The sequence below is a fragment of the Molossus molossus genome, unplaced genomic scaffold, assembly GCF_014108415.1.
Source record: "Molossus molossus isolate mMolMol1 unplaced genomic scaffold, mMolMol1.p scaffold_m16_p_13, whole genome shotgun sequence".
NCBI classification, from domain to species: domain Eukaryota; kingdom Metazoa; phylum Chordata; class Mammalia; order Chiroptera; family Molossidae; genus Molossus; species Molossus molossus.
In genome coordinates this window covers 9,941,168-9,965,667 of record NW_023425348.1, presented here as the reverse complement: position 1 = coordinate 9,965,667, position 24,500 = coordinate 9,941,168, and the positions used below count along the sequence as shown (strand labels likewise).

Below are 24,500 nucleotides of genomic sequence, written 5' to 3'. Positions count from 1 at the left end.
TTAGTTAACAATTTTTTTAGTGTTTGCTTTAAGGATCACAATATGTATCTTTAACTTATCACGGCCTACTGACAGTTATAATTGCACTATTTCACATAAAATATAAGAACCTTGCAACACTGTAGTTCACGTTACCCTCTGTTCGTAATACTGTTGTCATACATATTACATAAAAAAATGGTGTAAGTCCAATAAAACAATGTTACAATTTTTACTTTATAGTTATATTTTTTAAAGAAACTAAGAAAACATAAGAAGGTCCTGGCCAGGTAGCTCAATTCATTGGAGTGTTGATCCAATACTCCAAGGTTGCAGGTTTGATCCCCAGTCAGGGCACATACAAGAGTCAACCAATAAATGCATAAATAAGTGGAACAACAATTTAGCGTTTCTTTTGCTCTTTCCCAAAAAACACCAAATAAATTAAAAAAATAAAAATTGGTTGGAAAAAAAAGTTTTTTAATGTATAATTATTAATGTTTACTCATGTATTTCCCATTTCTGGTGCTCTTCCTTTTTTCCTAAAGAGCTTCTTTTTTTTTTGCCCTGGCTGGTTTGGCTCAGCGGTTAGAGCATTGGCCCGAAGACCAGAGAGTCCCGGGTTCGGTACCTGTTGAGGACACGTACCTTGGTTGCAGTTTGTCCCCGGCCCCGGTTGGGGTCTTGTGGGTGGCAGCCAGTTGATGTGTCTCTCTCACATCGATGTTTCTCTCTCTCTCTCTTCCTCCCTCTCTCCTTTTTTTTAAAATCCTCATCTGAGGATATTTTTCCGTTTATCTTCAGATAGAGTGGGAAGGGGAAAGAGAGAAACACCAACATGAGAGAGACACATTGATTAGTTGTCTCCCACATGACCCCGACCAGGGCTGGGATGAACCACAACCGAGGTACGTGCCCTTGACCAGAATCGAACCCGAGACTCTTTGGTCTGTGAGCCAACGTTCTAACTGCTGAGCCAAAATGGCCAGGGCCTAAAGAACTTCTTTTAACATTCCTTCAGCACAGATCTAGTGGCAACAGATTTTCTCAGTTTTGTTGATATGAAACTGTTTTACCTTTATATCTTTAAAATGTTACTTATGAAATAATTGTAGACTCACAAGAACTTGAAAAAATAGTACACTGTATCACAGTGAATCACTTCCCTAATGATAATATCTTATATAACCATAGTACCTTATTAAAATAAGGAAATTGAAATAAAGATATAAAAAAAGAAAATAAGGAAATCGACATTGGCACAATTATATTAATTAAATTAGAGACCTTTTTCTTGCCTTCATTTCTGAAGGACAGTGTCACTGACATGACTGCCTGCCGGCCCACAGGCTGTGCCGGGCAGTCAGAGGCTTCTCATTCTGTCTGTGGGGTGTGTGTCACTATTCCCAGACCAGCAGTCAACTCAGGGGTGTAGTTTTCAGAGAGTAAGGTGTCGAAACCATCTGGACTGAGTATGTGATAGAAAGTCAAAGCCTCTGTGTGAACTGTGAAGATTCTGGTGGGCCAGGTGCCTGAGAGAAGCCTTATATATAGGTTCCTTTGCTTATTAAAACTCCAGTCTGGAATGGTCTGCCTCTTTCTTTGGTCTCTTTTTGCCCTCTGCATACAGAGTTCAATTTCAGATTTCACCTGGGGAACTTCTGAGTTTGCAATCTCATACATAGAAGTCTGGTTGATGAGAGTTCTGACAGTTTTGTGAGCCCCTTAAAGATGTTTCATCATTTTCTGTCCTCCATTGTTTCTGATTAGAAGTCAACCCTCAGTCCTCAGTTCTTTTATTATTAAACACGGCCTGCCCCCTCCCCTTCCCCAACATACACACACATATTGTAATTTTTTCCCCCCCCTCTGGCAGTTTTCAAAATTTTCTTCTTGTCTTTGGTTTTCAGCAGTTTGACAATGATGTACCTAGGTGTGATTTTCTTTGTGTTTATCCTGCTTTGGGTTTATTGAGCTTTCTGAATCTATGAGTTTATGTTTATCATTCTTGGGAGAAATTTGGCTATTTTTTCTTCAATTACTACTATTTTTTGAACTATTCTTTCTTCTCCTCCAATTACACTATTTTCTACCACTGATATTCTCCTACAAGTCTCTAAAGTCTTGTTCATTTTTCTCTATTCTTAAGATGGGACAATTTCTGTTGATCTGTTTTCAAGTTCTTTGACTTTTCATCTGCCATCTCCAGTCTATTAGGTCCATATAATGAATTTTTCATTTAAGCTAGATCATTGTATTTTCAACTCTAGAATTTCCATTTGACAGTTCATATTTTTTCTGCTGAGATTTCCCATCTGTTCATTCATTATGAGACATTTTTCTCTTAAGAATATTTATAAATTAGAGCTTTAAAATTTTTTTTGTTTTCTTGATTTTAGAGAGAGAGGAAGGGAGAAGGGGAGAGATAGAAACCTTGATGAGAGAGAACATTGACTGCCTGCCTCCTGCATGCCCCCCACTGGGGATTTGGCCCACAACCTGGGCATGTGCCCTGACAGGGGATTGAACTGGTGACCTCTTGGTGCAGGGGTCCACACTCTAACACTGAACCACACCAGCTAGGCTAAACCCGTGCTTTGAAGTCCTGTCTGCTAATTTCAAAGTTGGTTCACCTCAAGAGTGGTTTCTGTTAATAGCTTCTTCTTGCGTTTGATCACATTTTCTGTTTCTTTGTAATTTTTTTTTATTCTTTTTAAATTATTGTTTACTTTTCATTTTCCCCCTCATTTTAAAATTATTTTTATGTTTCAATTACAGTTGGCATACATTATTAGTTTTAGGTGTACACTCCAGTGATTAGACATTACATAACTTAGTAAGTGATCATCCCAATAAATCTTGCACCCATTTGACACCATACATACTTATCAGACTATTATTGGTTGTATTTCCTGTGCTGTACTTTACATCCCCTTGATTATTCTGTAACTACCAATTTGTACTTCTTAATCCCTTCACCTTTTTCTCCATTCTCCCAAACCCCCTTCTATCTGATAATCATCAAAATGTTCTCTGTGAGTCGGTTTCTGTTCTGCTTGTTCATTTATTTTGTTTTTTAGATTCAGTTGTTGATTGATAAGTATTTATTGTTCATATTTTTTTTCTTTTTCTCCTCTTCTTCTCAAAGAACACCCTTTAACATTTCATATAATATTGGTTTGGTGGTGATGAACTCCTTTAGCTTTTTCTTGTCTGGGAAGTTCTTTTATCTGTCCTTTGATTCTAAATGATAGCTTTGCTGGGTATAGTAATCTTGGTTGTAGGTCCTTGCTTTTCATCACTTTGAATATTTCTTGCCAGTCCCTCTGGCCTGCAAAGTTTCTGTTGAGAAGTCGGCTGACAGTCTTATTGGAACTCCCTTGTAGGTAACTAACTGCTTTTCTCTTGCTGCTTCTAAGATTCTCTCTGTCTTTAAACTTTTGCATTTTAATTGTGATGTGTTTTGGTGTGGGCCTCTTTGGGTTCATCTTGTTTGGGACTCTCTGCGCTTCCTAGACTTGAATGTCTATTTTCTTAACCAAGTTAGGGAAGTTTTTTGTCATCATTTTTTCAGATAAGTTTTCAATTTCTTACTCTCTCTGTTCTCCTTCCAGCACCCCCATGATGCAAATATAGTTATGCTTGAAGTTGTCCCAGAGGCTCCTTACACTATCCTCATTTTATGTGATTCTTTTTTTTTTTGCTGTTCTTAGTGGGTATTTTTTGCTTCCCCATATTCCAGATTGCTGATTTGAGTCTCAGCTTCATCTACTCTACTGTTAATTCCCTGTACATTATTCTTCATTTCAGTTAGTGCATCCTTCATTTCTGACTGGTCCTTTTTTATGCTGCTGAGGTCCTCAGTAAGTTCCTTGAGCATCCTTATAGCCTGTGTATTGAATTCTGCATCTAGTAGATTGCTTGTCTCCATTTTGCTTAGGTGTTTGTTTTTCCTGGTGTTTTGTTCTGTTTTTTTCAATTGGGACATGTTTCTTTGTCTCCTCATTTTGGCTTCCTCCTTGTTTTTCTATGTATTAGGTAGAGCTGTTACATCTCCCAGGCGTGGTAGAGTGGCCTCATGTAGTAGGTGTTCTGTAGGGTCCAGGGGCACAACCTCCTCAATCACCCAAGCTGGGTACACTCTCCTCTTGTAGTTGAGCCTTGATTTCTGTTGGCACGTCAGTGGGAGGGATTTGCCCCCAGGCTGATCAGCTGCAAGGACTGGCTATGACCAGTGACCTCTGACCATCGCGGAGGATCAGCTGTGTAGGGGCCCACTCCACAGATCAGGACTTACTTCAGTGGCACTCTGATGCCTGCTGAGTCAACCCCTTGAGTGTGTCACTTGTGGAAGTAGTTGGATGGTGATGGCTTCGACGTGGTCTGAAGCTGTCCACTGGGTGGGCTGGCTGTGGGGCCTTCTGGGAAGTGCAGGCCAGGGTCAGCCATTGCCTGTGTTCTGTCCGGGGCCACCCAGCATGAGCTACAAAGTATCTGCAGATGACTGCTACTTGTGCTGGCTTGGAAATGCCCAGGCAAAGCCATGCTATGAACCAATGCTGGCTGCTGCTAGTGCCAAGCCTGGAGCCACTTAGCAAGAGGTGTGGGGCTCGCTAAGGCCAGATGCTGCTTATTTAAGAGGTTTTAGGAAAATCTAAAGGTCGTTCCTATGGGAAAGACATCAGAAACAGCTCGGTTGGGCCTGACAGTTGGGTACGATGAGGCCTCAGGGATTCACCAGGGGCAAACAGTGTGAGACTCAGACATGGTGCCGACCTGTGAGCCCTAGGGGGCTCAGTAGAGGAACAATGGCCTCCGGCAGCACCTCTGTCTGGGAGAAAGCTGCCCCTCCAGCTCGTGCCCTGATGCTGGACAGTTGAGTCCCTGGTGCCTTTCAAGCTACTGCCCCAGTGCTGAATGTCAGAGGGAGTGAGTCCGAGTGAGTCCGTGCGCGGGCCCTTTAACAGGAATTACCTGGGACTCCTGCAGCCTCAGTATCCCTCAGCCTCAGTCCCTGCTGGTTTTTACAGCCAGAAGTTATGGGGATTCTCTTCCTGGCACTGAGCCCTGGGCTGGGAGTCTGTGTGGGGCTGGGCTCCCTGGCTCCTCAAGGGGACCCCTGCCACGGCGCTATCCCTTCTGATTTTCTCTGCGCCTCCTACCATCTCGATGCGGCTGCTGCTTCAATTACCTCATCGCAGGACTTCCATTTAGCCAGCTTCCCAGCATTTGTGAATGGTGTGGTTCTGGGGTTTCATTGTAATTTTGATGTGGTTGTGGGAGAATTTGAGTACTGCGTTTACCTACGCCGCCACCTTGTCCGGAAGACTCCCATTTTCTGTAACATGCTGGACCTTATGAATAATACATTGTAGAGACTCAGTTTTTTATATTTCCTGAAGTGTGTTGATTTTTTTAAAATATGTTTTTATTGAATTTTTTTTTTTTTTAGAGAGAGAGGAAGGGAGGGAGAGATAGAAACATTGACGTGAGAGAGAAACATCTATATGCAACCCGGGCATGTGCCCTGACCGGGGATCGAACCGGGACCTCTCAGTTCCATAGGGCGGCGCTCAATCCACTGAGCCACACCAGCTGGCTGAAGTGTGTTGATTTGTATTCTAACAGTTAACGTGGCTGTTTTGAACTCCAAACTGGGTCTCCTTTGTAGTGGGCAGCAGCTAAAATTTCTGCTCAGTTCTTTTAATTTCTAGCTGCTGGTTTTTCATTGGTCCAGTGGGCTTTCCTGTACAAACACAGTTAAGGAGCTAGCCAAGGAATTGGGGGCAGTTTACATGTAGATTTCAGGGTGCATCCCTTTTGCAGCGCCCCCTTCAGGATTCTAGCTGCAGCCCACGTCGCACTGACACCTGAGGCCTGTATGGGCTGTGCAGGTTCGGAAGTGCCGCTGGCAGACCCCCGAGTCTCTTCACACAGCCTTCACCCCGACTCTGCCTGCTGCGGGTCACTCCCATGCCTTCACATACTTCCAGCACTTGCATTTCTACATGTCATCCACACTTAGAATTGCTCTCTGCGAGTACGTCAGTGTGCCCACGCCTGTGCTGGGACCGGAGCCCACCGCTCCTCTCATGTGGCCTAAGGCATCAGCCTCTGTCCCCGAAGCGGCATCAAAATTCAGGGCTCTGGCCCTGGCTGGTGCGGCTCAGTTGGTTGAGTGTCACCCTGTCACTGAGAGGCTGCTGGCTCCTGCCCGGTCAGGGTGCGCGCCGGGCGGTGGTCGGCTCCATCTTCAGTGGGAGGCGTGCAGGGAGCGTCCAGTTGATGTTTCTCTCTCTCTCTTCCTCTCCTTTCCCTTCTCTCTAAAATCAATACAAACATTTAAAAAGAAAGAAGACGGAGGGGTGCATAATGTTAGAAGGGAGCTGACGCTCACTGCCCGAAACTCCTGTGCTGCTTTTATGACCCCTGTCCCACATTGTTTCTTCTGTGCACCCCTTAAACGCGCCTCAGGGCTGCACCCATGCCCTTAGCTGTTCTCACTTCCTGTGCTCTCCTGGCCGAATCCTGCCTCCTCACCTACTCACTAACACTGTTACCCTGGGGTTAGCACTTACCTCTGCCTTCCTTGCTCTCATGTACCTAACCAGTCACCAAGTCCTACTGTGTCTTCTCTCTCCCTCTCCCTTGTCATTGCTCTCACCGTCTGTTGTCTCTACCACTGCCGAAACTTTCCTGCCTGAGCTCCCTCTGAGCGTTCCGACATGCAGCTTGTGCTGCTGCTTTAAATCTCTCCTGCTGGGTGAGACCTGAGCTGTTACTGTGGCCTCCAAAGCTCACTGTGGTTTTGCCTCCACCTACCTTTCTGCCTTTGCCTTGCGCTCTTCCCTGTGTTGTCCTTGGGGCTCCAGCCATACCAGTTTGCCTTTGCTCCCTGCAGGCAGCAGGCTGTTTCTCATGTTTGTGCTCTGCCCTTGGTGCTCATGCTGTCCTCCCTCCGGAGATGCCGTCGCAACCCTTCTGCTCTCCCTGCCTCCAGCCCTCTGGTCAGTTCTGCCTTTTAGACTTAGCTCAGGGACCACCTCCGGAAGCCTCTCCTGACTACTCTGCCCTCCCGAGCTAGCTGAGCTCTCCATTCTGTGTCTGTGATGCCCAGTACATGCTTTCACCGTCGCTGATGCTTTCGTTTGATCACTTGTCAAAATGCTGGCCTCCCATGAGTTCGCCAGGACAGGCGCTGCACCGCGCTTGCCCTCCTGGCGCAGCACCCAGTGTGAGGGCTCGCTGGTGCTGGCGCTGGTGCTGGCGCTGGCACTGGTGCTGCTGGTGCTGCTGCTGGTGCTGCTGCTGGTGCACCGGACGAGCAGGGTGCAAGATGTAGATGTCAGCGGAGCGTGAGCTGGGCCTCCAGAGGCAGGTGATGTGTCTGAGGCAGTTGGCGAAGACTGGGCAGAGTCTGGACAAGGACCACTAAGAGGACGAATTATATGTTTAGTCTTCTAGATTCTATCGCATATGCCTTAAATATTTCGCGTGCCTTATTCCTTATTAGTGTGAACTCTTCTCTTTTCCCAAAAATAAATGTCCAGTTCAGGGTTCTGGCTGATCGGTGTCTCTCGATTGCAGGTCCAATGGGTTTGAACAGAAGCGCTTCTCCAGGATCGCCAGCAAGAAGGCGGTGGAGGAGCTCGCCTACAAGTGGAGTGTGGAGGACATGTAACTGTCCCGGTGGGGTGCTGTGGGTTGTGGTAGAGGACAGAGGGCAGTCAGGTGTCCAGCTGTGACAGCTGTCTGTGCTGATAATCAGGGCCCACACACACCAGCAACTCTTTGATGTTAGTTCTGACCACTAGCATTTGAGAAGAAGAGTGTTCGAGACCCGACGTCAGGACCGAGGCCCTGCGGTTCCCCAGCTGCGCGGACGCTGGTGATTCGCTGGCTTCCGGAGAAGCATGGCTTCCCAGTGCCCAGGGTTTGTTTTCGGTTAGGTTTTTTAATAAATATACATTTATTTTTTTAAAAACACTTTCTGAACTGGGTATTCTGTTTTGGGAAGAATAAAGGCTAATATATTGAACCCCCAGGGATCATGGAGGTGATGGGTGGATTAATGTAGAAAAGCAGCATCGTTGTCTAAAACCGCTCTTATCTGGGGTTTCGCTTTCTGTGGTTTCAGTTACACGGGGTCAGACATGTCTGGAAATATTAAATGGAACATTCCAGAAACAACAAGTTTCAAATTACCCATTGTTTCGAGTAGCATGATGAAATCTTGCTGTCTCAGTCCTCGCCCAGGGTCTGAGTCCCTTGGTCCGGCGTCTCCGTGGTGTGTCCGGGAGCCGCCCAGCGGCCCGCAGCAGCCGTGTCAGCCGGCGGGCCGACCGCGGGCGCAGTGCTTCTGTTCGAGCCGCACTTCCGGCTGCTCGTGGCCCCGAAGCACGAGCAGTGATGCTGCCAGAGCAGCTGCGCATGCTCGCTTTGCGAGGAGGGTGTGCACGCGTGTGCAGAAGAGCGTGGTGTGCTGGGCGCTGGCGTGCATCCCCTGCAGACGGGCACTCCTGTGCCCGCAGAAGCTTTCACAGCGACGGAGCCCTCTCAGAGCGAGAGTCCGTGCTGAGCGGGACGAGGCGCAGACATGGCTACTCAGAGGCCTGGTGCAGGCGGTGTCACGAGAGGAGGGGAGGTGGGGTGATGCTCAGAAACTGGCTTGTTATATGGACGCAGATGTAGTTGGATCCCTATCTCAAAACATAAAACAAAGACATACCACAGTGATTGAAGACCTAAATGAAAGGCAAAATGCTAAAGCCAGTAAGAAAAAACAGGATGTCTTTGTGACCTTGGGGTGAGGATAGATTTGGTAAGATCCCCAAAGCACTATCCATAAGATTTGATGCTTTGACTGCTTCATAATGAAAGATTTCTAGTCAACGAAGTATCCTATAGGCAAGGCTACAGATGGGTATAGTTTAGAAGAAAGTATTTGTTCTGGAGAACAAGCGGCAGCACCCCATCGGATGAACTGATTGTGGGTGCGGTGCTGCTTAGTTTTTTTGCTTGTTTTTTATCCTCACTCAAGGATACCTTTCCATTGGTTTTTAGACAGAGTGGAAGGGAGGGAAGGAAGGCGAGAGAGAGAGAGAGAAAATTGATGTGAGAGAGACACGTTGATTGGTTGCTTCCCACATGACCCCGACCAGAGCCAGAGAGCGAACCTGCAGCTCAGGTACGCGTGCCCCTCACTGGAATCGACCTTCCGATCCAAGGGCCCACGCTCTGAGCGCGAGCCAAGCTGGCAGAGCAGCACTGCGTCGTTTTTAAGAATGTGCTTTGGCGCTCTACTGCCCGAGTCAGAATCCCAGCTGTGGCTCACGGAGTGCATGGCCTTGATAAGCCACTCACTTTCTCTGTGCGTTAGTGTCATCGTCTGTGAAATGGGGACACCAGTACTTAACTCATAGGTTTATTGTCAGCTTAGAACAGTGCCTGGCACATATCACGTGTCACTGAATTGTCATTGTCATTGTCTTCCCGATTAAGTGTTCATAGCCAGCTTCCAGGGTGGCCCCAATGACCCCTGACCCCTGCTATCCCAGCCCTGTGTGGTCCCTGCAGGGGTGTGTGACTGCTGGGATGTATGGGCAGCGTGCGACTTCCGAGCCTGAGTCATAGCAGACATTGGCACCTCTGCCTTGAGGACACGCACGCAGCCTCTGGAGAAGCCCGTGTGGAGAACAGGCCTGTGGCCACAGAGAGCGCCGGGCTACCAGCCATTCAGGTGAGCTCCGCGGGAGTGAGTGGGTCTTCCAGCTTCGTTCAAGCCTTGAAAGAGAGCAGCGGTGTCGGTGGGGGGAAGGGAGAGCCATCTGTAACAGAAACAAATTAATAAAAATAATTTAAAAGAAAAGAAGCCCTGGCCAGTGTGGGCCAGCTGGTTGAGTGCCATCCCGTACACCTAGAGGTGCCAGTTCGATCCCTGGTCAGGGCACATGCCCAGGTTCAGTCCCCGGTTGGGGTGTGTGCGGGAGGCAGCTGATTGATGTTTCTCACATCAGTGTTTCCCTCTCTCTCCCCCCGTCTCCTTTCCTCTCCAAAAAAAAAAAAAAAAAGGCAATATAAACATGTTTTAAAAAATGTGCATGGCCCTGGTCAACAGTGTGACCACAGTCAGAATCACCAGTTTCAAATTCTTAACCCAAAGGAACTGGGGTTACAGGGTTATTTTGTTAAAACCGCTTTATTGAGGTAGAATTCATATATTATACATTTTGCCCATTTAACGTGTACAGTTCCGTGGTCTTGAGGGATCACAGAGTTGTGCCACCATCACCACAATTTTAAAACATTTTGTTTACCCCGTGGGTACAAGAAACTGTGTCCATTAGCGGTCACTCGTCCCCTGTCCCCGTCCCCTAGTCCTAGGCAACCTCTAAGTTCCTCTCTGTGTAGATCTACCTATTGCAGACACTTCATGTCATGTGGGAATGGGACTCATATACTATGTAGCCTTCTGTGTCCGGCTCCTTTCAAGGTTGGCCCATGTTGTGTATGTATCAGTACTTCCTTCCTTTTTGTGGCTGGATAACATTCCCTTGTCTGGATAGACCACCTTTCACTCGTGCGTCAGCTGGTGGACATTTGAGTTGGTTCCGCTTTTTTTTTTTGTTTTTTTGTTTTTGTTTTTGTTTTTTTTATCCTCACCCGAGGACATTTTTTGTTCAGGTAGAGTGGGAGGAAGAGAGAGAGAGAGAGAGAGAAACATCGATGTGAAAGGGACACATCGAGTGGCTGCCACCCGCACGACCGACCAGGGCCGGGGACAAACTGCAACCAAGGTACATGCCCTTAGCGGGAACCGAACCCGGGTCTCTCAGGACCGCAGGCTGATGCTCTAACCGCTGAGCCAAACTGGCCAGGGCTGGTTCCGCTTTTTGACTGTTGTGAATAATGCTGCTAGGAGCATTTACGGACAAGTTTTTGCACGGACAAGTTTTCATTTTTCTTGGAGTAGAATTGCTTCTGGGTCATACGGTGACTCTATACTTAACTGTTTGCGGGACCACCCAACTTCCAAACCGGTGTCTGCGAGTTCGGTTCCTCACGGCCTTGCTGACTGGAGCCGTCATGGTGGAGTGGACTGGCGTCTCACTGTGGTTTTATTTGCATTTCACTACTGACTGTGGTCATACAAAATTATGACTAATTTTTGTCTTTAATCCTCACCCGAGGATATTTTTTCCCCATTTTTATCTTCAGATAGAGTGGGAGGGAGAGAGAGAAACATTGACGTGTGACAGACACACATCAATTGGTTGCCTCCCACACGGCAGCCAGAAACTGAACTGCAACCAAGGTACGTGCCCTTGACCGAATCGAACCCGTGACTCTTTGGTCCGCGGGCCAGTGCTCTAACCGCTGAGCCAAACTGGCCAGGGCTTTATGTATTTTCTCTACAGAAATGTTTATTCAAATCCTTTGCCCTTATTTTTATTGTTGTTAATCCTCACCTGAGCATATTTTTTCCATTGATTTTTAAAGAAAGTGGAAGGGAGAGGGAGGGAGGAAGGGAGGGAGAAATACAAAGAGAAAGAAACATTGATGTGAGAGAGAGACATCAATTGATTGCCTCCCACGTGTTCCTCCACCTGGGCTGGGGATTGACCTGCAACCCAGGTATGTGCCCTTGAGCAGGAATCAAACCCATGACCTTTTGGTGCGAGGGCCAACACTCGTACCACTGACCCACACCGGCCAGGGCTGCCTATTCCTTAACTGGGTTATTTGACATACACTTATGTAGAGTTCTTTATATATTCTAGGTTACCAGATATGTGGTGTACAGTAAATACTTTCTCTCATTCTATGTGTGTGAGGCTAATTTGAAATAATTTGTTACACAGCAGTAGATAATGAATGCATTAAATATGTACATACCTTACCTCATACCAGTTCCACCCTGGCTAGATCCTTCGAGGAGTATGCAGATTCACCAGGAGATATATAAAAGGATGTTTATTTAGTATCGTTTCGGCAGCAAGACGTTGGAAGCAACTTAGCTGTCCCTACAGGAAATGGTGAATAAAATGTGGTGCATGCTTATGATGGAATATTCTAAAAAGCAGTCAGATGCAACAGTTAGGGATTTAGTGACATGATAGACTCCAGGTGAGGAAAATAAGGAACAATGACATTTACAGCAAATATCAGCTAAGTAAATTAAACACACAGAGCAGCACTTGTTTAATTTAATTTTCAATTACATTTAACATTTAATATTATTCTCTCTCAGTTTCAGGTGTACAGCATAGTGGTTAGACAATCCTATACTTCACAAAGTGCTCCCCCTGGTGTTTGCAGTGCCCCCCTGGCACTATAGACAGTTATTACAATATAGTGATACCTCGGTTCTCGAACATAATTCGTTCCAGGAGGACGGTCGAGAACCGAATTGTTCGAGAACCGAAGCAATGAAACCAATAGGAAAGCGGACTCCACAAAGCGTGACTCTCTCTCTGCACTCACACTGATGACGCAAGCAAGGCGCGCTGGGCCGAATGAACGCCATTCGGCTCAACTTGGCTCATCTCGGAAGTTCGAGTTCCAAATATTTGTTCGGATTCCGAGACAAAAGTTTCTCGAATCTCCATTTGGTCGAAAACCGAGGCGTTCGAGAACCGAGGTATCACTGTATTACTGACCATATTCCCCATGCTGAACATGACATCCCCGTGACTGTATTGTGACTGCCAATTCGTAGTTCTTTTTTTTTTTTTTTTTTATCCTCACCCGAGGACATTTTTCCATTTTTTGTACAGACAGAGTGGGAGGGAGAGAGAGGAAGAGAGAGAGAGGGAAACATCGATGTGAAAGGGACACATCGAGTGGCTGCCACCCGCACGACCAACCAGGGCCGGGGACAAACTGCAACCAAGGTACATGCCCTTAGCGGGAACTGAACCCAGGTCTCTCCGGACCGCAGGCCGACGCTCTAACCGCTGAGCCAAACTGGCCAGGGCCCAATTCGTAGTTCTTAATCCCTTCCCCTTTTCATCCAGCCCCCAGCCCCCACTCCTCTGGCAACCGCCAGTCTGATCTCTATCTGTGAGTCTGTTTCTTTTCTGTTTGTTCGTTTACTTTGTTCTTTAAATTTCACATATAAATGAAACATATGGTATTTGTCTTTCTCTGTCTGGCTTATTTCACTTAGCATAATACCCTCTAGGTCCATCTGTGCTGTCGCAAATGGTAAGATTTCATTCTTTTTTATGGCTGAGTAATATTCCATTGTATCTGTACCACAGCTTTTTTATCCACTTGTCTATTGGTGGACACTTGGGCTGCTTCTATATCTTAGCTATTGTAAATAATGAGAGCATTATTATTATTATTATTATTATTATTACTTTTAAAGAACATCCTTTAATCTTTCTTCTTTATTGATTTTTAGAGCGAGTGGAATGGAGAGGGAGAGAAAGATAGAAACATTGATGAGAGAGAACATCGATTGGCCACCTCCTGCATGCCCCCCACTGGAGATTTGACCCACAGCCTGGGCATGTGCCCTGACCGGGAATTGAACCAGCCACCTCTTGGTGCATGGGTTGACACCCAACCACTGAGCCACACAGGCCGGGAAGAGCAGCATTATTTTTAAGGAGTTTTATATATATATAAAACTAGGGACTGTGGGAGGAACGGAATGGGGAATGGCGGAGGGAAAGAGGAACGAGAGAGTGGACTTTGTGGATGAAGGTGATAGTGTGTCCTGAACTCAGGCATGTGACAGCTCGGCTCAGCACCTGCGGTCTTCGTCTTGTGCTAAGGGAGAGGACTCGTGGAACTGGCGTTTAGTACCCGTATTGGTAGGTGGGCCAGGCTGCTCTGACAGCCTCCAGATGGACTGGTTTACCAGCACAGCACAACCGTGTTCCTCCTTCCTCGCTGATGTCCAGGGTAGTTTCATGTCGAGCTGGGAGGGGTAGGGGGGAGTAAACTACTCAGTGCGGCCATTTAGGGACGAGGCTGATTCCCAGGTTAACGCGGCCTCCGGGATCGCCCTGGGCATCGCCAGTGCGTTGAGCAGAGCTGGGAGGAGAGCCTGGCAGAGGTTACGGCCAGCTCTAGAAGGGGCCCACACTTTCTGTTGACTGCGCTTAGTTCTGTGGCTGCCCCTTAATCCAGGGGAGCCCGAGAAAGTCACGCACACCCAGGAAGACGAGAACGGGTGTGGCTGGACAGCTGTCCTCTCTGCTGCGGAATGCGCTCAGGTTCCCCAAACAGGCTGCCCGTCCCCCAGCCGCTGGAGACATTCATGGATTCTGAAATAATTTTGAGATTGGAAAACCCCAAAGGTACTCTATCCTGTCACTGGAGGTCCTCAGCTGGAGTCACCACCAAGGCAGGGATGTCTCTTCCCTAACCGTGGCCAGTGGCTGTCGGTGAGGGTCTTGGGCAGAGAGACGAAGGGTAACCTGGACTAGTGTCTGGAACCAGCATCTGTGCTGGAGACACTTTGGGGAGGACACAAACCGGGAAGATGAACTCAGGCTCTGCATTCGCCCGCGGCAGAGCTGGGACTCACCCCAGTGTGCTGCTGGGCTCCGGGCTGCTTGTCGTCCTTGGCTCCTGGCTGTAGACTAGAAGCACCCACGGTCAGCAGCCCGGAGTTCAGGTTGTAGAAACACACCGGCGATAGTCTTTTAGCTGCCGCAAGTGTACCCTAGTCCTGTGAGAAGTCCACAGGTGTGCCCCAGTCCTGTGAGAAGTCCGCAAGTGTGCCCCAGTCCTGTGAGAAGTCCGCAAGTGTGCCCCAGTTCTGTGAGAAGTCCGCAAGTGTGCCCTAGTCCTGTGAGAAGTTAGCAGAGCAGTTTGGAGGAAGGGTAATGAGACGCTTCACAACTCTGTGAATATCAGAATTTTTGCAAAATAAAAACATATTTTAAAAAAGTCTTCAGTCCGGCAGGTGTGGCTCAGTGGTTGATCGTCGACCCTGCACCAAGAGGTCGCTGGTTCGGTTCCTGGTCAGGGCACATGCCCAGGTTGTGGGCCCGATCCCCAGTGGGGGGCGTGCAGGAGGTGGCCAGTCCATGTTCTCTCTCATCAGTATTTCTCCCTCTCTCTCCCTCTCCTTTCCTCTCTCTGAAATCAATAAAGGAAAAAAAATTTTTTTTGAAGTTCAGAGAATATAGGCTCTAGACACTAGCCCTTACTCTTGAGTTTATGCTTCTGTAAGTAGATTGTTTAAGCTAGCGCTTCCCTTGGCCAGAGGTGGCAGTGAGGAGTCACCCCTAGTCCACTGTCACACCTCCATCAAACACAGCTGGGTATTGTTCCCTTAGGGGTGCAGGTTCTGACTTCATTTTTATGGGGCACAGTGTCATAGGAACAGCTCGCTTTAAGAGGCTGTTTTGGATGGAATGTGGTATCCCCTCAACATCTGTGTGTTGAAATCCAGCCCCCAGTGTGATACTACTGGGAGGTCATTAGGACCTGCGGGCAGGGGAGGGGGTGATGAACGGGGTCAGTGACCTGTAGAAGAGACCAGGGAGCCCTCTTGCTCTTTCTGCCGGTGAGGACACAGCTAGAAGCTGGCCTTCGGAGCCAGGAAGCCGGCGTCATGACACTCAGTCTGCTGGCACCTTCATCTTGGCTCCAGCCTCCAGAATTGGGACAAAGAGCCACCCCGCCCGCGTGGACGAAGACAGAGGCCCAGAGGGTTCAGAACTTATAAGCCAGGATTGTTTCCCTTAGAAAAGGAATTCATTATCTGTTTACAAGCAGAGTTGCCGTGGAGGGAAAACGCTCTATTCCAAGTGAGCGCTGTGTGTAGTAGTCATTGGTAGGACTCTGTGAATTCCACCCTGGCCGGATGCTCAGCAGTTAGAGCATCGGCCCGCAGACCAGGGAGTCTCGGGTTCGGTTTCCGCTGAGGGCACGCACCTCGGTTGCAGTTTGTCCCCAGCCCGGTTGGGGTCGTGTGGGAGGCGACCAGTTGATGTGTCTCTCTCACATCGATGTTTCTCTCTCTCTCTTCCTCCCTCTCTATCAGAAGATAAATGCAAAAATGTCCTCAAATGAGGATAAAAAAGAAAACCTGTGAATTCCTCCCTCTGATCTCTGGGCCTTCAGTGCGTGAGCACAGCCTGCCTGTAGGGCGGACACCTCCGAGCCTGCTCGGCTGGCAGGTGTTATTCCCTAGGCTGGCCGCTAGAGGGCAGTGTGACACGCCTTTTCTGGCCTGGGCAAAGCAGGGCCTGGGGCTGTGCACAGTTTTCAAAATAAGACTTAATTCAGTTGCATATTCCTCCATTTCTTATCCCTCCCTGACATCCAGAAACATAACTCTGTCTTCAACATGGTCAAGATTTCTAAAAGGACCTGGTATTTAGATTGTGATCACAATCCCTTCCTCGGGCTTTGGAAACCCCAGTCTACATGGAAGCCTTTCCCCCCCCCTTTTAATCAGATCCAGACGCTGTTGCTCTCCCTCCTTTCCTCTGCCTTCTCCACTCTGAAGTTTAGACGTACAGAGCAGGGGACGGCACCGCAAGCGACGGAACTGTCCACTGAAAGAGTGAGTCTGTGATGTGCCTCAGACGTCAGATCTCAGAGCACAGTGAGTGGATCTGGCTGCAGAAGGCTGGACGCCCCAGCCTCGGTCCGGTGGTCAGAGCGGGATGCTCCGACCTCTTCTGGCTTCGGGTCTGCTGGACACAGGCATCACGCCTTCCTGAAGAGGCCCCTCACCCTGGCGGGTGGCGCCACCGCCCGGTGCGGGTGGCGCGGCTGGGGAGCCCCAGAGGGAGCCCCAGAGGGAACGCGGCCCAGGCTGCGAGGCAGCCGCCTCGAGCGGGTGGAGGTTGAGTGGTCAGGCCGTGTGTGCCTGGAACTGGACGTTCTTGCATCGATTGCTGGAGCCGTTTCTTTCTCCTGACTTATTTACTTACTGAGTTTTGAGTCCTGTTGTCGGCACAGTACTTTGGGGGGGGGGCTTTCAGGCCGCTGGCCTGGCCGGTGAAAGCGGGCAGAGCCATTCGGGGCCAGGCCGGGGCTGCGTCTCCGCGCCACGGGCTGGAACCGCCATCTGCGTGGCCGTACCTGGGAATGACCGGTCCCTCCTTCAAGGCCGAGCGTGGGCCTTTGCTCGGCAGAGGAACCGGGGGCCTCGCCTCCATGCTGGGCTCGCACAGGGGCACGTGGGAGGTGCTGGCGGTGGACCCTCAGCTGGGGCCTGTAGCCCACACCCCGGGAGGGGACAGAGCCGTCAGCTGCAACATTGCCTTCAGACCCTCTGTCAGCTAAGGACTCCAAGGAGTCCCCGGTAAATCGAGCTTAGTAAGCAGGGCCTGTTTCCTGTCTCGCCTTTTTCTTCTGGCAAGAGAGAACCCATCTGTGCAGAGGTCCATTCCCTCAGAATCTCTGAGCTGGAAACAGGCAGGACTTACACATCAGACCCTCCCCCCCCCCCCTCCAGGTAGCAGGGAGAACCGGGAGACCGTCCCGCCCACAGCAGTTCTGACCCGGCTTCGCGCAGCCCTTGTAACGAGGGTTCCCACAGGGCATGTGGACCGAGTTCTGCAGTCCTGGACGAGCTGCATGCTGGGACTTCCGTTCGGAACTTGGCTTTCCCGGCCGAGTGTGCTGGAGGGGCATCTACCTTGGGCCCTTTTACCAGGGATTGGGAGGAGGTAGATAATCCACCTGAGGAGAGAGGAATGTATGTCTGGGGAAAGAATAACGATGATTTTTAATTGCTACTTTTTGTTACGTACTTACCATGTGCCAAACATGCCTTAGGTGCTAGGGCGCCCCCCTCTGGTCAGGGGGATATCGGTCTGTAAGTGGCTGTGGATTCGGGAAAGCCGAATTTCTGGGTTTCCTAAGAGAAGTGGGGTGGGGGTGTCTTGGCAGGGTAAACTCATTCCCTGCTTCTACCCCTTGGGTGGAGGAGTCATCAGGACCCTGTACCGATCGCCTGTTGGCAGAGGGCTGGGCACTTGACCCTGTCACTGTGTCTCCATCCAAGTTGGCGAAGCTCCTCCCCCGCCGGTGGCCAGCTCGGCTGGGCTGCAGCCCGCGGCAGGGCCCTGCAGTGCGGACCCCGCAGTGTGGACCCCGCTGCTGCACGAGGCACAGGCACCTCTGCAGATCGTGATCTGTGCCCTGAGCCCACGCAGGCCTGCCAAGGAGGAGGGGCTGTGCCCGCTGCCGGCCTGCCTGCCTTTCGTGGTGTATCTGCCGAGACCGGACCCGGTGTTTCAGGTGATTCCAAAGGAAAACGTTTGTATCCTTCCCCTGAAAATGAAATTTCAATTGATTTTATCTCTGTTTCTTTTCACACTCGCCAGCCATCAGGCGAGGACCCAGCAGAGGGCTCTGCACCGGAGGCCAGGGCGCCAGCGAGCAGTACTGAGGCCCCGGGGGCCCCTGGAGCCCGGCCTGAGGTGTGTGGCCCTGGCAGGCAGGAGCGGGGTGTGCTGGGAGGGGAACAGCTGTTCTTGTCCCTGGGCTGTCATTTAGGCTAAAGGTTATTTGCAATGTACCACTTTGGAATAGGACTGTGGAGAGGAGGTGAGGTCGTCATGTTCCTAGTGGCGGGCTCCTGGGACCAGCCGCTCAGGGCCGGTGACTGAGGCACGGCCCAGGCCTGCACTGTGATTGTGAGCAGTGTGTGTGCATGTGTGTGCCCTCGCGCTGGCCCTTCAGATATCATCTTTTCCTGCCCTCATCTCCACACACACACACACACACACACACACACACACAGCTGACACTTGCAGAACCTGGGATCACAAAACAGGAACCTAAGAGTTGGAAGATACCGTGACGGACTTCAGTTCACTCCACTCCCCCCACACAGTCAATTCAAAAGTGTCCCCACCAGTTGCCTAGCACAGTCGCTGTCCTGGCCTCCGGCTCCCTGCAGCTGCGACGCTGACGTTGTTAACCCCAGAGCAAGAGCGGGGATCCAGCCTCGTCCCACACCAGGACTGGGATCCCTGGCACATCACGTTTCCGGGAAGCGTGACTCCCACACTCGAGCACTTTCCACCTGTCACCACCTCCTGGGACACACGCATTCCATTCTTGGGCAACTGGAGCTATTTGCGGTGGTGGTGTCCTGTGCTACCATTTGTCTGATCGATCCGTCTTGGAGCTTACGAAAACAGACTAGTACCCCTCTGCTACTTGAGACATTTGGAAGTGTTGGGATAGATTTTCCCCCACATCCTCCTTGCTTCCCTTCCTAGAGCCACAGGGTTAGGTCAGGGGAGGAGGGTTCTGTACTGGAACTTATACTGGAAAAGAAGTAGACAGCGTTTGCGTAACAAGGTACAGGAAGTAAAGTTTCAGACAGAATGTTCGGTTGTGTTCATAGACAATCCACATGGGGCCAGTGAGCATGCCCGGCTGGAGGCCCACGGAGAGGACGAGGGGAGAAGGATGACCCCCAGGAGAGGGCCGAGGCGGTCAGCGGGGAGGGCAGGAGGCAGGCTCGTAGGGAACCTGGGAGGGTGGTCTCAGGGGTGGTCGCTCAGGGACAGTGAATAGGCCACAGAACTAGTCCTGAGCGCTCCCTCCCTGAAGGCGCCGTGTGGGTCTGCCGTAGCCGAGAACCTGAAGCAGGGACCGCGGGAATCTCTGGGACTCCCTGTGCTGAGCGCTGACGCTAAAACATGTGCCCCCTTAACATGGCACCTCTTTATGATCAGGAAGTAGTGTCACAGGTATGCTGACATCAGAAGAAAGCCGTCGGGCCCCTCTGACACCTTTGCCCTCCTTCAACCACCTTAATGCACAGTCTTCTCTGAACTGACTCCAGGCAGCTGCTGCCCATTTTAAACCAGCAGCTGGGCCCAGCTGGTGTGGTCAGTGGCTGAGCGTGACCCTGCACCAAGAGATCGCTGGTTCGATTCCCGGGCAGGGCCCAGGCCCAGGTTGTGGGCCCGATCCCCAGCGGGGGGCATGCGGGAGGCAGCCAGTCGATGTTCTCTCATCGATGTTTCTGTCTCTCTCTTGCCCTCTCCCTCTCTACTAATATCAATAAAGGAAAAAAAGTGTGGCAGCTGGCTGGGCCTGACAGTTGGGGCGCAGGTCAGAGTGCAGTGGGGCTGCTGCCCCTCCGTCCAGACACCTGTCTGCAGGGCGTGTCAGGTGTCTGCCGGCCCTTTCCACCTGGCCAGGCTGCCCCTCCCCCACTCTCAGGACTTCTCACTGCCCCTGGGCAGATGCCACCGGTGCAGGCCTCTGTGCTTTCCCAAGCTGCTGCCTGTCCTTCCCTCCTGCACAGCCTCGCTCATCCTCAGGCCCGGCTCAAATGGTGCCTTGGTGGCGTCTTCCCTGGCCCCTGGCCCCTGGCCCCTGGCGGAGTGGCGGGACCAAGAGCTTCTCTTGAAGCTGGCTCCTGTGGAACTGGGAGCCGACCGTACATCACAGCCCATCGCGGGACGTGCGCTCCCCTGCCCCACTTGAGTTTGTTTATTTTTTTATCCTCACCCGAGGACATTTTTCCATTTTTGTTCAGATAGAGTGGGAGGGAGGGACGGAGAGAGAGAAACATCGACGTGAAAGGGACACATCGAGTGGCCGCCTCCCGCACGACCCAACCAGGGCCGGGGACAAACTGCAACCGAGGTACGTGCCCTTAGCGGGAACCGAACCCCGGAATCTCTGGACCACGGGCCGATGCTCTAACTGCTGAGCCAAACTGGCCAGGGCGTCAACTTTGAGTTTAATAAAGGCGGGGACCACCGTCTCCGGCATCTAACGAAGCCTGGGCTATAGGAGACACTCAGAAAGCATGTGCTGAATTCACCTAAATGCCAGGGCGGGCGAGGGCTGGGCAAGCATGACCTTCCAGGACTCAGAAGTGGTGGGCAAGGGCGGCAGGGCATCTCTGGGCCTTCTCTAAGCGTCTGGGATCCTTTTCCCGTTTCACAAGAACCTCTCCTGCATGGGCAGGAAGGGGCATACAATCCCACTGGGCCCAGCTTCGGGCCTAGGCGGTCTGGGCATGAGGCTGGAGGAAAAGCGGTGGTGTCGCAGGGACTGAGGCCCAGGGCCAACCAGCCGCGACCTCCTCGGCCTCCAGCAGGGCCTGGCCACCCCCTGGGGGCCCTCGGAGTGGGGAGGCCCTGCAGGAAAACCTGTGGCCGCTCCGTGTCCTCCCCACTCGCCTGACAAGGGTCCCCAGACTCCACAGCCGTCCGATGCACCTGCAGTGCTAATTCGCACGAACCTGTCTGAAGGGCAGACTGTAGGTGTTTCCTGAGTTCCATGACTCCGTCCCCACCGCACAAGGAGACAGTGATCCCTTTATACGCGGGATCCCAGCCCAGATGGGTGGAGAGGGGTTCCCTCAGAGCCCCGCACCCGCCGGGCAGCAGCGTGAGAGGAAGGGGTACAGGAGCCCTGCTGGGCGGCCCTGGGTCTGTCTCATTGCTGTCACCCTTCCCCCCTTGAGATGGCGCAGGAGATGGGGGCGGGGAGCTCTTGGAAAGTCTTAATTTATTGATTTTGTGATTTGGGCTAGAAAGCCAGCTGGGAAAGGTGGGTGATGGGTAGTAAAGGGGAGAGAGAAGCTCGGAGCCTAGGTGAGCCTGGTAGAAGGGCCCCCCACGCCCAGGGCCTCGCAGGGCAGCAGCCGGCGGGGCTGCCCAGCTGCCTGGGGCAGGGCCCTGAGAGGTGCTCGGCGCTGCCATCTGCTGGGCATCTGTGAGACGGCACTTCACTGCCTCCAGGCTTCCACCCCTTTGCTGGTGGGCTGCCCAGCTGCCTGGGGCAGGGCCCTGAGAGGTGCTCGGCGCTGCCATCTGCTGGGCATCTGTGAGACGGCACTTCACTGCCTCCAGGCTTCCACCCCTTTGCTGGTGGGCTGCCCAGCTGCCTGGGGCAGGGGCCCTGAGAGGTGCTCTGCGCTGCCATCTGCTGGGCATCTGTGAGACGGCACTTCACTGCCTCCAGGCTTCCCACCCCTTTGCCGGTGGGCTGCCCAGCTGCCTGGGGCAGGGGCCTGAGAGGTGCTCTGCGCTGCCATCTGCTGGGCATCTGTGACACAGCACTTCACTGCCTCCAGGCTTCCCACCCCTTTGCTGGCGGGCTCTTCTGACCTTTCAGTTCCTTCAGTTGTGTTTCCCCCCTCGGGGAGGACCTGCCCCGCAGGCCTGGAAGGAGGCCTCGGTGTGGCCCAGGGCGGGCTCTGCCTTCCCTCGGGTGCTGACCGAAGGGAATGTCACTAATGGCTGGGGTCAGCGAAGGTCACTGTCTCCATGCTTGGAGTTTCCCCACCTTCTCTCTTGTCTCTGGGGCCCCGAAGAGACCATTTAACCTGTTGCCCCAAACAGGCTCCTTGCGAGAACCAGTGTGTGTGGGCGCCCCTGAGTCAGCAGGTGTAGGCCGGGCTGTCCCAGCTCAGCTGCGGGCCTCCCGGGGCCATGGTCCGAGGCCGGCCGGAGGAGAGGTGTGGAAGGTGCTGGTGGCCAGCAGGCTGCTGTGACCCAGCTGTGTGCAGGTCCCCTGCCTGCGGGCTCCCTTTGCCATTCAGAGCCCGGGGCAGGGAGCTGGTTGTGGTGGGTGAAGCTGGGTGTGGTAAGGGCTGGGGTCCCCAGTGAGGAGGTAGGAGACCCTGAAGCCGGGGCTCCCCTGGACCTGGTTTACAATGAGAAGGAGGCTGTGCGCTCCCTGTAGTTGGGCTGGGGACGCAGTCCGGCGACCAGGCCTCCAGTGCTCCTGTGTTCCGGGGTGGCACTGCCCGTCCTGAGTCCTGCCGTGTGGTCCTGCCCCCAGGTCCTCCCAGCTCCCGAGGCTGGACCTTCCTAGCTGGGTTAGCACTTGCTGGAAGCGTGTGGGTCAGCCCAGGGACACCCTTCGGCCAGTGTGGACCCCAGGAGTGCCCGAGCCTTCTGGGCCTGACCTTGCGAACTGCCTGGTGGCGGAGTGCAGAGTGCTACGGAGCCCGTGGAGGAGGCTCCCCTCGGAGCACCCAGCCTCTGGCCCGGCTCCTTCTCCCCGCTAGGAGACCCCTTGACCCTCAAGTGCACGGTGGGAAACCTACCCTCTGCGGGAGGAAGGGATTTCTGTGGTAGGGTGGGGTCCTTCCCTGGGGAGACCCGGGGGGGGGCTCAGAATGGACTTTGGTCCCCTGCCCCCAGCTGTGATGGCCTGGCCCCGGCTGCCGCTCGCCCGGTCTCCCCCCACCCCTCTCTCCCTCCTCAGAGGCCAGCATCTGACTTGCAGAGCACGTGTTGGTGATCGTCCCTTTGTCCGCGGTGATGGGGAGAGGGGCGGGGTTCTAAGCAGGCAGCAGCTGCCTAAGCAGAGAATTCGGGAGCAGCAGTGGGTATCCCGGGCAGCCACTGGCATTGCTATGGCAACACAGAGGCAAGCAATGGTGGCGGGAAGGCGTGTTGGAGCTGCCCCTCTTCTAGGCCAGAGGGGTTCCTGCACTGGCCAGAGGGCCTGGGGAGGGGGGGAGTGGAGGGGGACCCGGCCCTTCTGCAGGGCCTGCGAGGAGCCCAGCCCGCGAGTGGAGAGGTGGTGCCTTAGACGGCCAGGCCAGCTGCTTCTCCACCGCGCACCGAGCCAGCAAGTCCGCCCCGCTGGTGCCCAGGCCCGGTGCGGCCTGTGTGTGCTCTCCTCTCGCAGAAGCAGCCTGTGTGGAGAGAACCACGTGCCCTTCTCCATCTCTGGCCACTGTGTGGTCCTTCGCTCCCCGGGCCTTGGCCCCCCCCCCCCCACCTCCACTCATTGTGCAAGGCTGGGCCAGCCCCTCCAACGCCAGGTCTGGGATGGTGGTGGTCAGTGTTTCCTCCGGACAGGCCTGTTCCTGGCTCCGCTCCCAGGGCACAGAGCAGGCCAAGTCCGTGCCTGCCAACCTCCTCCCTCTGGCTGCCAAACCTGACTTTGATGAGTGCGTGGAGGGGAAGAAAGCAGGAAAATAGAATATTAAAATCTTAATTCAATTTAAAACACTGTCATTCACAGGCATGCCAAACAGTGAGATGACTAATTATTATGCAAATGAGGCAGATAGAAAAGTGATTAATAATTGCACAAATTAAAAATTATTGTAAACATCCTGTGACGAGCGATAAGTCCAATGGAGAGATGGGGGCGGTGGGCTGGGGAGGCGATGGAGCCGCTCCTGCACCTCATTTCCTCATTAGGGGGTTTAATTAGCACCTGATGATGGGCTCGGGCGCCGGGTGGAGGCGCGGTGGCCAGGCTGAGCAGGAGGGGCTGGGGGGCCCACGGAGGGACAGGGGTGCGAACTCTGCGCTGCCTCAGCTCGGGCAGGGGTGGTGCTCAGGTCTCTGGGTCGGGCACCGAAGGGCATATCCTGGTTCAGCCACAGTCCTCAGGTCTAGTGAAGGGCACACAGAGCGGACTGCATTGCTGGGAGCTCAGTGAGGGTGCACACATGTTGGCCTCCTGGTCACCCTGGGTCCAAGTTCCCGAGGCCGGGGGTGTGGTGGGGTGCAGAGAACCAGGTGAGGGTCCTGAGCCCAGTGACTTGCCTGCTCCGTGTCCAGCCTGAGTACAGCCCCCCTCCGCCCCCCCCA

The 24,500-nt window shown here is 52.4% G+C and overlaps 1 protein-coding gene across 1 annotated transcript in view; it reads left to right on the top strand.

Annotated features, from left to right (window-relative positions):
- Window positions 1–7,932, top strand: part of BUD13 (BUD13 homolog) — a 36,033-nt gene extending 28,101 nt beyond the window's left edge. Inside the window, exon 10 of the mRNA XM_036257899.1 lies at window positions 7,567–7,932. Coding sequence (XP_036113792.1) covers window positions 7,567–7,660 — 94 coding nt within the window. The 3' untranslated portion in view covers window positions 7,661–7,932. The remainder of the gene's footprint in view (window positions 1–7,566) is intronic.
- Window positions 7,933–24,500: the final 16,568 nt, after the last annotated feature.